The following is a 16,497-nucleotide window of genomic DNA, read 5'->3' as shown; positions in this document are numbered from 1 at the left end:
GTTTTACCTGTGTTAGAGCAAAAAACCTCAGGGCGAGACCCAGCAGAGCCTCACTCCGCCTGCGGACACGCTCCGAGGAAGAGGTGGGCAGGAAGGGAAGGAAAAGGAAAGGAAAGGAACGGGAGCCGGGCAGAGAGCGCCCCCTCCCGGCTGTCACCATGTGGCACCGCCCGTGTCATCGCCCGTGTCGCCGCGGCTGGAGGGATGTGGGAGCGGGATCGCGGTGAAACAGAGCCTCCGTACAGCCGCGAGCACCCAGGGCACGGAGCAGGTGCCAGAGCCGTGTGACAAGCACATCAGCCACCCGTGGGTTCCCAACCCTGCTGGAGGCGTGCTCTGTTCCAGCAGCATGTTCAGTACTCGCGTGTCTGCTTTGGGTGTTCTGTTCCATAACAGTGGCGACTGGTGATTCAAAACTGGGGCACAGCACCCGTGAGCCAGGGTGGGTCCCAAACAGGTCTGGTTCTCCCTCTTCCCTCTGCCCTGCTGTGCCCTCCCACAAATGCTGGCCCCTGGTGGGAAGTGGCTGCAGAGTGCTGTGGAGGGAGACACGGGGAGTGCTCCTCTAACACGTGGAAGCTGGATTTAAAGTATAGTGATGATTTAAATTTGGCAGGAAAATCGTTAGCCACTAAATTTTGCCCAGCTTTCTGAGGGATTTCTGCTGATATTTTCAGCAAATAGCTTGGGAAAATGAATCCTTTAGGGGTTAGAATATTACTGGAGGCTGTTTTCATTATGTCTTTCTCAGTTACCTAGAAATACATCAGGATAGTGTGAGTTTGCTTGAAGCACAACCTTAGACCCTAAGGTATTCAGGTATTCTCGAAACAAAAATCTGCAGTTTCCTGTTTCAATGTTGCTGGAAAAATTAACAGGATTGTAATGGTTTAGCTGATTAAAATATTTTTTCTTTTGAAGGGGAAAGGGGAAAAAAGTGCAATATTGATGTTGCCCCTGAGAACCGCAGCAGAAACTAAAAAGACAATAAGTCTTTTCCATTTCACCTCCCTAGAGGCTAGGGATGTGTGTTTTTCTTGTGAGGCATCTGCCTCACCTGTGACTTCATATCCAAGGAGAGTGGAATTAAAAGTCTTAGTGCTGGATGGTTCCATATACGTACATATATATATATATAGTTATTTGAGCCTGGCTGAGATGTTTGCAAAGCTCTTAATGGTCCATCTGAATTGTAAAGGTTTACTGACCCCACAGCTTACCTGAAGATATTTTTGAGATTCTTCACTCTGAGAACTTAAACCTTAAAGATTTGCCACAATACCTTTTCTTTTTAAAGAGACAAGCATTTTGAATGGGTTTGATTTCTTGTTCTCCATGGGAATTTTTTGATGTGAGGCCATTGAAATGTTTAGCTGAGAGCATAAAGATGGTTGAAGTAGATCAAGAGTTATTAAAATGCCTACCTAGTTTGTTGTATTGATCTGTGATTTAGCATTTCATCTTTCCAATTCTTTGGATGTCGAAGTACGCTCTCACAAATGCAGCATGGTTTTTCTGTCAATCATATTATTCTCAAGACACGATTTTTCTTTTAATTGTCATTTTGTTTGTGGAGTCAGAAATCTACACAGAGCTGTGTAGTGATTTATTTTATGAGAAAAGAATTTTCATGTGCTATTACCTCCTCTTTATTTGTGCATTTATGAATCCTTTGTTCAGAAATTCTTATATAGCTGCTACTGCTGCTCAAATTGCCATGGTTTTTAAAGAGAATAATGCTTATTGATAGTTCCCACATGCACTGGCAGGCACATCTAAAACCTGTACTTTTGTGTTCACAGCTTGCATAATACAAAATTTAGAGATTGCTTGTCAAACTAAGTGTCAGCTGAGTTTCCTAGGAAACTCACTGAAGATATTTATAAAACTACAGATCAGCTTAATAATAGATATAATAATGTCAGAAGCTCTTTTTTTTTTTTTAACTTTATTGGTCCATTTTAGTTTGCTTTAATTTGTTGCTAAACCAAACCACTGCATTTCCAACCAGAGCAGAAGGGACCTTCCTTCCAATAACTTGCCTAATTAATTTAAGAAAAGGGTAGTTTCTGCTATTCCATGTAAGGAAATATGAAACACCCTATGTAAAATTAAAAAGAACATAAATGTCATACTAATTATCTGACTGATTCCTTTATAAGTAAAGCCACAATTGTGAAATATAAATGTAAACATTGTATCATGTTATTGTTTTATTCGCTGTTGAATGGAATGTGTGAATTTGAAGTTTATTGCACATGCATGCAAAACAGTCACTGCAGAATTAACATAAATCCTGAGTATGGGTTTCTATAGAAGCTAGATAAATAGAAGACCTGTCAGTATTGTAAAAAGGCATCATTCTGTGAAAATAATTACATCCCTGAGCTGAAAAAAAAAAGTATCTAAAAATAAGGTAAGTGATACTTGGTGTCCATTTTTATTCATTCTTGTGTTACTATGTTTTCCTCACACTGATTCTTTGCGTTGAGACGTCAGCATTGCCGCAGTTGATCTTCTTGTACTTTAGGTTCTTTAAATGGAAATTTCAGTCATGTAAATTCAAAATTTGCTGATCTGTAAATATGTATATGTATAAAATAATCTATATTTTGTCAGAACATAATTATTCAAGGCAATTAGGATTAGATGAAGTTAACATTCTCTAGAAAGCAGTTTAGAAAAGTAATTTCAGGTTTCCCATTTTAATACAGTAATGAGAATGAAGTTAGTGTGTTTAGAAATGAGGCAGTACTGACTCCTTATCTTATCTGGAATCCATTGCTTGTACCCAGTACATACATTTGCCTGTCAGGACTATTTTTTATGCTGTGCTAATTAGCCAATTAAGGAGTTCATATGAAGAATATTCAAGAACTAATTTTTCTTTCGAAAAACTAAGAGTGTAGCTGTCTGAATTTCTCTGTCTAAGAAATCTCATTACACACTTAATGATGTCGTTGCAGAAGAAATCTTAGGAAGCCTGTCCATCACACACTGAAAAGGTTAATTTCCTATAAAGCTACAAAATTTATCCCAATCCTAATAGTAGCTGCTTGTGGATTTATTGGATGCTAGTGATACTGTTCCAGCTTGTTACAGCAAGGTGGGAGGTAAAACCTTGTAAATCATTGCATTTATTTTAATACAGCTTACATGCAGACAGCAACCTTACAAGCATAAAATGGTACAGCTGCTGTTTCAAATGATATTTTTTAAACACATGATATTTGTCAGAGGTGGCTCTCTCTTAGCTGTGATGTTGCAGTTTAGGGGATTCAAAACCAATCTTTCTACTGGGAGGAAGTGGAAGATGACTTCAGCTCATAGGTAGGACATGTAATTGGGAGACTTTCCTCTTTCCTAATCTACCATGGATTGTGTGGTAGCGTAACTGCATTACTCCTCATTCCTCTGTTCCTTATTATAATTTGCCTGTTTGAAAGTGCTACCAACCAAAAACCTCCCTTAAGTACTTGTTGTATAGATGAGAAAGGTGTGAGTTAGCACTTAATACTGTATTGCACCATTTTGGATAATTTCTGCCAAAATGATTGTGATATTGTGGAGTTAAGATGTATTGTCTCTGATTTATACACCAACTTCACAAGACATGTTTCTGCAAAAAAAGCCAATTCACATTGTCTTGCAAGGTTTGTGATGGAGTTGTATTTGTGCACAAACACTGACTTCAGTTCACACTCATAAGTAGATCCCTTTCTGTGTCAGACATAGTCTGTACTTTGGAACAGACTTTGAAGAACAATCATGTTAAGGAAAGTTACTCTGATCAGGAAGTTTCAGCCTGGAGGCATTTTTGCTTTGGGCTTTTTTGCCTTCTTTTTTTCATGTTCTGTGCTGCAAGCATGAGGTGAGAGTTCTCTTGGTGATAGGTGTGTCACTTAAAAATACATCGCTCTGCTCCGGCGTCTGCATGAACCGTGGGATAACTGAAGTTAAACTTTGCTCAGTCTAGGTGATGGCAATCATCTGACCAAAAGATTCAGCCTGAATAAAACTGCTTTCCCATGGTGACTGTAGCTGACTATAAAAATGTACTTTTATGTCCTCATATAAATTTATAGGGCTTTTGGCAAGGAAGGAGGATTTGTGAAATGATGCTTTTTCTTCAGAGTTTCTTCCATATAGTTTTGCTAACAGGCACCCATTGGGTTGTGCTAAACAGTGATTTTTTTTTTAAACTCTGTGCTTAGCTATCACACCTTGATCATCCAGAAAGAGAAGCTGGATATTCTAACTGTAGGTGCTGCATTTTGTTTCCCTGCTATAACAATGGAGGTTTGAAAAAGAAAAATATTTTAAGTGAATATATATGCAGTGTATTTTCTTTTCCTTTCAGTTCATATCCATGGGAAACTGCTATGAGAATTACAAACAGCTTTTAGGGGGCTATTTTTTCAACTGGCCAGTGTGTGTGACCCTTGTGTTAACAGTGAGTTACATTTTAAGTCAAGAGTTCACTGGTTTTTTCTTTCTTTCCCACTGCAGTTAAGAGGGACACGTATTCCATGTGCACACTCGAGTAAAATCGGGGAAAACTTGCCTTTTGATAAAGAAGTCTTGATAATATTGTAGTGGGATATGTCAGCCAATGGGATATTCACTGCCAGATACCAAATAACAATGTAGAAATTCAAGAAAGCTTCTAAGTCATACAGGCAGTCTGTATGACAGGGGAAAATGAACCAGCTGGGCTCAGAGGAGATCTAAGAAATAGATGGGAGCGAGAGAGGAGAACCTGCCTCTTCTAGCAATAAATTTAAAATCACATTTTTATGTCCGTAAGTGCTGCCATTCTAACACGTATTAGGAAGGAATTAAAGTTTGAAAAATCTTTTAAATAATCAGAGAATGTAGTTTCCCCGTGATTTTCTGGTTCTCTTTTCTCTTGCCCTTCCTTGCAGCTGTCTTTCTTTCACTCCATGCGTGTCACTGAATTTTGGTGACATAAAGAATCAGATTCATTAACTTCCACTTTTTGTGCTTTAGTTGCAATGTTGGAGGGCAGCAAGTCAGTCCAAAGCTTTTTGTATATACCCACAAGCATTTCTGCTAACATTACTGAGACCATAATTAACATAACATTATACTTGATCAGCATTATACTAAATAAAGGCACCCCTTTGCCACATTTTCTATATTAAATCCCAAAATATTTTTTAAGTCTTAACAACTATATAATGTTATGATCTGTGGTTAGTCATAGTATTTTTTAGTGGACCTCACAAAATTGTAACATTTTAACTGCATTTTGAACCACTGGTGAGTACTGCATAATGGTAACTTTGAAAGCGCTGTATTGAAACACAGTCTGGGTAAAATGTTTGTTTGGCTTATAAAATATAACCTTGAGCAATATATGGAAATAATCAGGCTCCTAACTTTACCATTCAAGTTGTGTTTTACTTCTCAGCAGGACTGTAAACTAGAAAAGGTAGTGAAATGTCTTCTACTAGACAGTATTGTACATATCTAAGTGCGTGTTTATTTTTCTTCCAGCTTTTTAGAAAGAATTGACAGCGTCAGCATGGATGACTACACACCCACAGATCAGGTTAGTAAAAATAATGGGGTAGGGTCTGAACTAAGACTGACATTCATCTGAATTTTCTGTGTAATTTATTTTAGTCCCTACTGCAGCTGAAATAAGACATATGGCAGAATAGCAAAATATGGTCTAGCAGTTTCAGTAATGGATATTAAAGAAGAAGAGGCATTTTGGTGGTGCAAACTTTTCTGTTACTGTTGTAACATCTAGGTCTGTGATTCTTGTAATACATCCATTTTGTCTTCTTGTTTCCCATTTTGTGTCCCACAAAAACAAGGTGAATGGAAAAAAGAACAGAAAGCATAAATGTAAAAAGTTATGGTTTCCCTCACCAGCCTTTGGTACAGAGAAGCAATGCTTTATTTCAGTGGTGGAGGTGACCCCAGAGGGAGACTTCCCATGTCTATCAGAAGGATCCTTCACAGGCAAAAGCTTGCAGTGAATATGGTCTCCAGATTCAGAGGAGAGCACCAGTGGCAGCAGCAGAGCTTGCACACTTCTCTGCAGGCCTGCAGATTCCTTCTTTGCAGGCTGTGCCCATCTCCTGTGGGTAGCAGAGTTTCTATTCAAGCCTTATTTGCAAGACTGTACATTTTTTTCCCAGATGCTGTGATTTGTCTTGATGGAGTGCTCTAATGGCAAACACGTTCATGTTAAGGCTGAACTGGTGCAATCTTGAAGTAAGGAGGGGCTTCACCATATTGCCTGGCTCCAGCTGCCTTCCCTGAGCTCAGGCTGTGGGCTTTCCTTTGCTGTCTCTTCAGCAAACATTCTGAAGTTGTTATTTTTCAGTGCTGCTATCCCACTGTCATCTAGCAGTCTCAGCCAAGATTGTGGGCCATGTCATAAACTCCAAATACAGGCGGCAGAAGAGAATCCCTGCACTGGATAACTCAGTCTAACAATGCAAGGCATATAACAGGTGGATGCCCTTACAAAGAAGACAGAGTTGTCAAATCTCACTGTGCAATTAGGGAGTGAAATTCAGAGAAATGAGGTGACTTGCCAGAGATCACCCAAGGAAGCATGCAGAGAAGAGCCTCTTCCTTCAGACCTAGTTTAGGTCCATAACCACTAGCATGTCCTATATTCAACCCAATATAGGATCAATTATTCAAGCACTCAGGACATTTTCAGACCAAAGGAATTAGCACTGGGGCTTGCTCCATCTAGACCTCATGGTTTTAGCATCAAGATCACGCACCTGGAGAGAGAAGTCAGTGAAGAAAAGCCTCATTTTTGCTTTCATTGTTTACATTAGTGTTGGCCTGTTTGTTCCTGGGAGGTCCTTCTCTACCTGAAGTAGTCTTTAATCACCTAGAAATTTTTCCTGATATTTCCTTTGGGGAGAAATGTCTTCAAATTTCTTGAAATGGTCAGAAAAGGTCCTTGGTATTTGGCAGGTGGAAAACTTATTCTGAGAGGGGAATTCTGCTTTTGTTTTTGTCCTGTTGTGATGTATCAGTTGCCTTGCTGAATTAACTGGTAAAAATCACTTGTTTCTTCTCTTCCCTTGCTTTCTGGTTTTTGGGTTAGTTTTTTTGGGTTTTTTTTTTTTTTTTGTTTTTTGCACCATAACAAAGCCAGCAAGTAACAGAAAATGACAGTAATGTATAAAATAACTAAAAGTATTAGATAAGTGGCCTTCAGCAGAGTGCATGCAGCTGTCAAAGCAGCCAAGGTTTGCCTTGGCTACCAGAAGCAGTAGATGGTACGGTAGGGAAAAAAGGAAAGATGTACCTGCACTCTGCACCACTGGCTGCCTCCTTCCATCCAGGCAGGAGGCATCATAAATTGCTTTTGTCTACTCCCCTTGAGAATTCAGAAAATTATTATTTTTTAATTATTAAAGGAGAGTTGGTTAAGTTGTAAAGTATTGCTAGTTTAAAAAATAGGAAAGAAATGCCATATTTCTGCACGACCTAAATTCTGTTCCCTTGTGCTCTGTAACAGAGCTTTAATTACTCAGTCACAAGCTATTATTTCAATAGGATTCCTGTCTCATTCAGTACAAAAGAGGGCAGAGTTAAGGTTGCCTGGGCAACTGTAAATCTGGAGTTTTCTAACATTTGAATACTTGACTTTACAACATGAATAACATTTTTCTTAGTTTTATGTAACTTCAGAATTCATTATCCTCATGACATACCAAGGTGTATAACCATCAAGAACAGGTTTCACTGGGCAGTAAGGAGAACATAGATGGGGTCTCCTGCTTTCTGAGTGCACAAACCGAATGCAGTGATCATTATTAAGTTTATTTACCATGTCAGTACAGAAAAATGCAAATTTACCAACAGGTCTGATTGAACTTTCATTAAATGAAACATTTAAGACTTTTCATGGAAAATAATATTCCAAGCTTTTAAGAACAAAATTAGGTTAGAAAAAAAGCTTTACTAATCAGCTTCTGTGTTCTCATTTCCAGGACCTATTAAGATGCAGAGTGTTGACATCAGGGATTTTTGAAACAAGATTTCAAGTAGATAAAGTAAATTTCCAGTAAGTCTGTTAGTAATGATTTATGAATATCATACTCATTTTTAATAGCTTCATTCAGATGTCTCTGTTCATGTATGCATGGTGTAGCAGGCTTAGGATGGGAGTGGGTGGTTTTCTGTTGTTTGATTTGGCTTTTTAGCTCTCTTTGCAGAAGTCCTAATAAAATTACCTCATACTTTGCAAAAATAGCTTTAATTAGTTACATGTATTAGCAATGCTCTTTAGTAGGGTTGTGTGTGGCTTCTTGTAAAAACTGGTGCATTGGTGTAGCACTATAAAATCATAAAATACCTTTGGGGATGAGAGCTCACAGAAGTCAATGGGAATCCTCCCTTCTTCCAGAGGGCTGCAAGCTCTGTGTTTGTCAAAGTTTTTTGCTGTGTGTCTAAAACACCCACAGGCAGACTGGCTTCTCTCACCACTTCTTGCCCAGAAAGGTGGCAGTGCTCACAGGGCTGAGCTGCCTCATGTCCTCCCCCATACAAAGATGCCCTTTCCCCACCACCCTTCAAAATATCCCAAAACCTGTACTTGTTTTTAGTACAATATTACATGCCATATGCACTGCTGTGGACTGGAAAGGCCAACACTTGTCCTTGAAGAGTGTATTTCTCATTTTATAGGTTCAGTAGCCTTCTCCTGGCAGAGCAGGGCAGGTGGAGCCGTGCAGCTGTCTCTGACAGGCAGTGCAGCATCAGCAGGTCTCTCTCCTCCTTAGGCAGTATTTTACTGCCCCTGTCCTTGGGGCTGTCAGATTTTTAAACTGAACCCTTGTGTTGTGCATGTTTCGTGTGATTTTTCCTAGTGCACATAAGTGATATAACATCCTATGGCTTTTTAACAGCATGTTTGATGTAGGTGGCCAGAGAGATGAGAGAAGAAAATGGATCCAATGCTTTAATGGTAAGTAAAAACATTCTGTGTTTTATTTTAAACTTACTCTCTGAGGTGTGAGCAGCTTAGTGTTCATACCCACACACAGTACCTCACTAGCACAGAAGTCCAGTGTTGCAGATAACTTTTTTCTGGTATTTTTGGCTGTTTGGTGAGTAATGGTGGTGTTACCCTGAGGAGTATGTGCTGGGATAACGGAGATGTTCTATTCTCTCTCCTTTCTTTCCTTCTTTCTTTTGTGTGTTCTGCCCAGATGTCACAGCTATCATCTTCGTTGTGGCTTGCAGTAGCTACAACATGGTAATAAGGGAAGACAATAACACAAACAGACTACGGGAATCCCTGGACCTTTTCAAAAGTATCTGGAATAATAGGTAAAACAAACCTCATTTCCCACCCATCCTCCCCAGTTTAATTACAGTTCAACTCCTTTCAAAATAGGACTTCCCTTGCTGTAGGCTCAGATTGTTTATTCAGAAAATACCCAGGTTGGGCCAGGTCTCAGAGTGTCCCCACGGTGACACCCCTCCCTGACAGGGGCTGTGGCACAGGGACAGTGCACGTGGCCCTTCAGCACTCCTGCCAAAATGATGCAGGGCATGGGAACAGCTTGGAAAGGGCAAGGCTGGCTGCTGCAAGGGAGGCAGGAGAGACCCACTCTCTCCTGGCATCACTCTGCTGCTTGGCTGAGACCAAGATCCTCTGAGGAACATTTGATCTCCTCCTCCAAAGCAGCAACAGGAGCAGCTCCCTCTGCTTGTTCCTTATGCTGCTCTTGTAAGGGTCAGCTCTGAGAGCACAGGGTCCCTCTGCCTTGGGTGGTGATGCTTCAGACCTGACCTAACTGGAGCTACCATTGAATTGCCATGCTGCCACAGTGCCTGTAAATTGTAGGTACATAACCAAATAGCAACCCAAATGGGTTCCTGATAGAGAACAAGTAAAAGCAATGTGCAAAATAAGGTGATGAAGTTTTCAGCACATACCTGTGAGGATGCTCTGCACTGAGAAGTGATTGAAAGTAGAGTGAAGGAGGAATGTTAACTGCACATCCCAAGGCACATTGTCACAGTGATGGATTAATTGGGAAAGAAAAGAGACATTATTTTCTTTCCATTCATCAGGTGTCATACAGGCCACCCTAAAAGATGGGATAACTGTGTGGATGAACAGTAGCTTAGAGCAGTCTGAGGGAAGGGAGCTTTCTAGCCTTTCTTTTTTTTCCTTCCCTTTATCACAACCAAATAAAGCAGACAGTAATGTCTGGCTGTGAACTCTGGTGCTTCTAGAAAATATCATCAGTTTCTTAATTTGATAACTAAAAGAGAATTTAGAAAAAAATTTTGAAAACTGCCCCCTGCAGCAATGTCCACTGCAGTTTTTATAAATGTATTTTTACTGACCTTAGAAATATACTCATTGTTCTGCACAGGTGCAGACCAATCAAAACAATCATTTAGGTCATCTTTTTTTTTTCTGTTGAAGCATGTTCTACACTATTTCACTCTCTGTCCACACAGGGATAGCCAGTAAATTTCCTATCAATGTGATAGGTTTTTGTTGAGTAACATGTCAGAGATAACACAAACATTTGGTTTGTTTTTGACAGGTGGTTACGGACCATTTCTATCATTTTATTCTTGAATAAACAGGACATGCTGGCTGAAAAAGTCTTGGCAGGGAAATCAAAAATTGAAGATTACTTTCCTGAATACGCGCATTATACTGTACCTGAGGATGGTAAGGTTTCTCCCCTTGCTGGATTGGACCTGCTGGCATGGCCCAGCCCATAGCTCCTCTCCCTGTCTGTCTGTCTCTCATACACATTCACAAGCGCACACTGTTCCTTGACATGAGCTGCTGGTCAGGTAAGGAGCATGCCAGCATCATGGAGCTCACAGGCACCCCAGTGTGGATGGGGTCTGAAGGGCTTCCAGCTCCACAGCACCTGCTCTCCCCTTTTGGCAGGAACCACCAGTCCCAGGACAGCAAAGCAGCCCCACGTCTCCCCCCTTCCCAGATGCTTCTGGGCCTCCCACAGTGCTGAACTTTGTTGGGGATTCCTGAGACTTATTTTGCAGCCATTCTGCATCCCCCGATACTGTAAATTTCAGTTTTTGAAATACTGATGGGAAGCCCAGCAGAGCAGTAAGGGAGCTTTCATGGAGGAAAACCACATCAATACATAGGAAGAGAGCTGTGGTGATGGAGTGATCAGTTTCTTATCTTCAAGAAGTGCAATGGTTCCTGCACCACAGTAACATACTGCAGAGGTAAACTCTGGTATTATGCCAGGCAGAGATCTCCCCAAAGGTCTCAGCTCTGTCTAGCAAAAGTGGTAAAACTTTTACTTTCTGACCACTCGCCTCTGCCTTCCCCAAGTGGTGTCCCTGGCGTGGTGCTTGCAGCCACCTGTTGGAAAAGGCTTTCATTCTCCACCAACCACCACCAACAGCCTTGGTCACAGAGGTGAGGATGGTGATTATCTATTTTCAGCCTTCATCGAGGTCTGGAACTTCATGAGTGTGATTCTAAGTTTCAGGTATAGAGGATAAACGAACTATCCTAAAATCTGAGTTGATCTGGCATCTCTTTTGTAATGGTAAGGGTTTTCAGAAGAAATCTTATCTCCATCATCCAGATTTCCCCTTCTTAAACATGCACCACGTAGACAGAGATTGAGTGAATTTTCAGCGTTTTTTATAATAAGCCAATTGTCAGGAAAAAGTAGCTCTTGGTATTTCTCAGAGGGATTTCACAGTGGGTATCTAGAGTGATCCAGAATATTCACACATGAAACAGCTCTCTATTTTTAACCTGTAGTTGTTCACTTATTCTTCAGTTTCAGCTGACATTATTTAAGGGCAGCAGCACTGAATTCCAATATGCTGTTGATTGTGCTGCTGCTCTATTTTTACTCCCAGCACTATGGATGAAAAATACATTTCCATATTCTGATAAATTCTGGCCTTTACAATGTTATGTTTATGAGCATCTGATTTTGGTATCCTAGATGAGAGATAACAATGAAAGGAAATAAATAGGTTATCTCTTCACTGCATTGTTGCTGAGAGTAAATACAGTCATTGCATGGCCTAGATAGTGACAACTTCATCTGCTGACAAACAGTTAATATTGAGCAACAAGTCTCCTGCTCTACAAGAATTTAATCCAAGATCCCTTGAAGGGCAATATATCTGAAGTATTCTGCTGAATTGGGGCCTGGAATTAAAATACATTTTTATATATATATATATCAAAAGGTCTTTCAATGCTATCATTTTTTCCAAGTGTAATCTTGGACTAACCATTTTTAAATTCACATTCCTGCCTGCAGAAGCTTTTTTCAGGAGACACTGTTCTGCTGCAAAAACTGAACAGCTCAGCTGCTTTTTCTAGTCATATTTTCTGATAAAAGCTAAACCCTAACTCCCACTTGGTTTATATCTATATGAACAAGCTTGTGGATGTGAGTAAGCCTTTTTGTGATATGACCAATGACATTGTTGCAATGATTTCAGCAATTTTCAGGTTCCTAAAATATGTTGTTCGCATAGTCAGGTTTTACTGTAACTCTTCATTTTAGAATTACCTACTGGGGATCTCCTCTAGTATTTAACATTCAATTTCTGTACTGAAGGGCCACTTCCTTCTTACTAAATCTTTTGTTACAAATAGATGATTATTTGGTTTTTGTGTTTCTGATGTCATTTGTTTTTAATTGAACAGCAATACCAGATGCAGGAGAAGACCCCAAAGTCACAAGAGCCAAGTTCTTCATCCGGGATGAGTTTTTAGTGAGTAATTTTCATTTTATGTGTGATTCTATCATAGGAAATACTGACAGATGGCATAGTTTATTTAGGGAAAACTGATGGGATTTTGCAGAAAGCTAGAAGGAGAGGACAACGTCTGGCAATTCCCTAGTTCTTTTCAGCTGCCCATCTTGCAGAACCTTCCTCAATGCTGCACTTTTTTATGCCCATTTTGTATAAAGTCACCTGCCATGCTAACACAGTAAGTGCTAGTGCTTAGAATGGTCATGTACAGTCCATGCATAAACAAATAGGCTTTCTTACTTTTATCCTGCATTCCTTCAAGGAGTTTGGCAGTGATCAGCTGACAGCAGGAGTAAAAATTAAAAAAAAATCAGATTTCATTATTTGGTGCTTAAATAAGATTTCTGGTATGCCAGGTAGGAGGCTTACCTCACCTTTGGACTGGTGTCATGGCCCTACTGAAGCACCATAATAAAGTGTCCTTGCCTAGTCTCAGTTTTCTTGCAATTAAGGTTTCCTCTACAGCTGGAGTGAAGAGGTAGTGTTCACATTTTTACATTTTGAAGGTGAAAGTGGTTGTCAGGCACACAATCACAGCCCAGCCCTGCTGTCAGAGAATGTAATCCAGTATCATTTGTGGCTTCACTCATTCTGAGTTGTCCCCACAGTGCAGAGCAGTACCAGAGACCAGAACCGAGGCTCATCCCTCATGCCCTACTGGTAGAAACTATATGTGTGTGTTTGAGACAACAAATTGAGTCATTAGAATTAAGAATTTTAAAGTCATTATGCATTTACGAGCATTGTTAGGATTTACAGCTGCTGACGCACCGAGAAAGAAGCAATTTACTGTATTCACACTTTGGGGATTTCCAGTTGCTGCCTTAGCCTTCCAGATCCTGAGGAAGAATGTCAGATTGTGCTGTGTTAACGTAAGAGTTACCAAAAAAACTCCCTTCAAGGCAAATCTCTCCTGAGGTAATGCTGAAATCATGAAGCAAGTGATGACTGAAGCAAGTGATGATATGCAGTCTGGAAGGAGAGTGGCTCTGAGGGATGAGTTACAGGGAAATTAGGGTGAAACTCCCCACCTTTATCTACTTTCATGATTTAAGAACACACATTGAGGGCGAGATCCTCACCTGCCATGACTCCCTGGCATTACAGAAGGGGGCCACCTATGAAGCAGGGAGGGGAGGGGGCATGGGCACTGCAGCCACCCAGGAAACCCCTGTGGGTGCTGGGGGCAAGGGAAGCTCTTGTGCTGGGGCCAGCACCTGCCAGCTGCCAGACACTCCTTGGGGCTTGTCAGGCATGGCGCCAGAGCAGCTTCTCCTTCATTTCCCTGCAACTGCTGCAGGTTTGGCAGAGAGCATCTCCTCTGTAACACGTCTGTCTCCTGGCTCAGTGCTCTGAGTAATGTGGCCGTGCCTGGAGAGGGCAAGGTGGGAGAAGGCCAAGTGGAAGTGGTCACTTCCAGTTCCATGGGGTCAGGCACAAAAGGCTGAGGTTTCAGAGAGGGGCTGATAAGGGGCACAGGAGAAATACAGACTGGCAGGGATCTGGTGGCCTTAGCCAGGTGCCAGGAAGAAAAGGCCTATATGTTCTACCTGTGTCTGCCTTGGCTTTGCTTTATACTTTCTTTCCCAAGTTTCTTCATTTATAACCTTTTCCTTGCCCCACTCTGTTAAATTTTCAGGCATGGTTCAGAGAAGCCTGTGTTTATTATGCTTTATTGTGATTCTTATCATGGTTGTAGGTCTGCATAAACCATGGATGTGTGTGACAATCAGCACCATGGGGCTGCACCCCTTAAAACTGCCTGGCTGTAGAAATGGTAGTGGCAAATTTAAAGCCTGTAATTTGAGGAATTTTCATAGGAGGTTAAAATTGACCACATTTCCAATAACTATTGCTACACAGGATAGAATAGAAAGGCAGAAGATGTCAGCTCATGGCTTCAGGGCTGATGTGGGGGCTGTGGCCCCCCAGGGTTGGGCAGCAGGGCTGGGATCCCTTGGATTTCAGTCAGGGAGCAGCATGGGAGGGATGGCTGCACCTCAAGGCAGGGCTGGTGAGGGCATCCCCCTGTCCTGGAAGTGCATCTTGTGGGTAATCCTCTGTCCTTCAGCTCAGGCACATCCTTTCTTCTCCCAGACTCTTCCTGGAGGCAGTGTGCGTGTGTGCTCCTGGGTGAGGCTGCTCCCCAGCCCTGTTTTGGTGTTCTGCACACAGGTTTTGGTGTTCTGCACACAGGGTTCTCCAGCTACTGATGTTTTGTTTGAATACATCCCCAGTGTGAATACACCCCCATTAGAACAGTGGCATGGCCCCTCTGGTTCCTGTCCTGCTGGTTTTTACAAAACCTGAATCTGGAGGTGAAGGAGCTGCTGTTCAAACACACAGGCCAGGATTCCTCAAATTTGCATGTCATCCTGACCCCTGCAGTGTAGAGATGCCAGTGTTAAATATTCCTGCCTGGAAAGCAAATGTTCTTCCATCATCAGTGTCCCAGGGAATTTTTTCCCCTCTGTGAACTGGTGCTAAGTAACACACTACTTTTCAAAGTGTCGAGTAGGGGTGACAGTTCTGCATTTGTCTTCAAATGAGAGGACTGCAAGAGCTCTCAGGTAACAAAAACAGCCCCCTAATATTTTGAAAATACATCCTTTGGCATGCTTGTGTATGTAACCAGGGTACTGTGGGCAGCTTATTGCCATAGACATGAGTGAAATCAGTGCATGATAAACACAAGCAGACAGTATTTTTCATGAGGTTAAGCCTCGAACTAGGTATTGAAAGTAGCCTGGTAAGAAAATAATTTTTAGACTGTGTATGAACAGCCCTATGGAATCAGTGTTGAATGTGTAATATTACCCAAATTACCTGGAAGAAGTCTGCAATTGCTTGTTGATCTAATTATGTAAATCATGGCTTCTAAATGCCTATAGTTTTGCATATCTGTAGCTTCAGGTATTTGAAAGGTCAAACCTACATGTAAAATAAATCCTGTGTTAAAAATATATAATGTAGCCTGAGTGAGATGGAACACTATATTTTGTTGTTCAGCTAGAGTAATTTATAATAAAATTTAGAAAATAGTTATAAAAATCATTATCCTAAAAACTGACCTTCTGTTTTCATGACATTTCATTTATATTCTGCAAGATAATGGTATAGAATGGATTTATATTTGTCAGTCCTATAGTAATACAGAACAAAAATAGGATATATTTTAATACATGTTTAATATATGTTTTAAGAATATATGTTTTAAGATCTTGGGGAAGTTTAACAAGATAACCATGGGAAAAAATGATCCTAGACCTTGAAGTTAGAACCTAAAAAGGTTTGCAGTAGCCTTGAGAAAATGTAATTCTGCATGGTCTGATGTTTACTACATTTTGCATGCTTTATTACTGTAAGTGAACCCAGCCATTCCACCAAGTTCTGGGCTCAGTGATGATACCGATCCTTCAGCTGGCTTAATAGGTGCTCTAAGTGAAAGTAACTTGAGGGGCCCACACACAAAAAGCAGAAGCAGTAGAGCGCTGTTCTCTGCCACTGCTGGCTCCACAACTGGGAGGGTTTTGGTTTTGTGTTGCTGATGTAAAACAAGAGTTCAAGAATTTGCCTCATGATGGCACCAAAAAAAGAGAAAACAATTCCTGGGGCAGGTGCATGGCAGGCTGCACAGCTGTCAGCAGCACAGATTTGGCTGCACAGTGATGCACAAATGGCAACAGCCTGTGC

At 41.0% G+C, this 16,497-nt stretch overlaps 1 protein-coding gene across 1 annotated transcript in view; it reads left to right on the top strand.

The window, feature by feature from the left end:
• GNAL (G protein subunit alpha L) overlaps window positions 1-16,497 on the top strand; it is a 115,320-nt gene that overhangs the window by 94,934 nt on the left and 3,889 nt on the right. The window contains exons 6-11 of the mRNA XM_005423344.3: window positions 5,521-5,575; window positions 7,998-8,071; window positions 8,916-8,974; window positions 9,219-9,339; window positions 10,575-10,705; window positions 12,695-12,762. Of these exons, the coding sequence (XP_005423401.1) occupies window positions 5,521-5,575; window positions 7,998-8,071; window positions 8,916-8,974; window positions 9,219-9,339; window positions 10,575-10,705; window positions 12,695-12,762 (508 nt within the window). The remainder of the gene's footprint in view (window positions 1-5,520; window positions 5,576-7,997; window positions 8,072-8,915; window positions 8,975-9,218; window positions 9,340-10,574; window positions 10,706-12,694; window positions 12,763-16,497) is intronic.

Source organism: Geospiza fortis, unplaced genomic scaffold (assembly GCF_000277835.1).
Source record: "Geospiza fortis unplaced genomic scaffold, GeoFor_1.0 scaffold100, whole genome shotgun sequence".
NCBI lineage: Eukaryota > Metazoa > Chordata > Aves > Passeriformes > Thraupidae > Geospiza > Geospiza fortis.
This window is presented reverse-complemented; position numbering and strand designations above follow the sequence as displayed.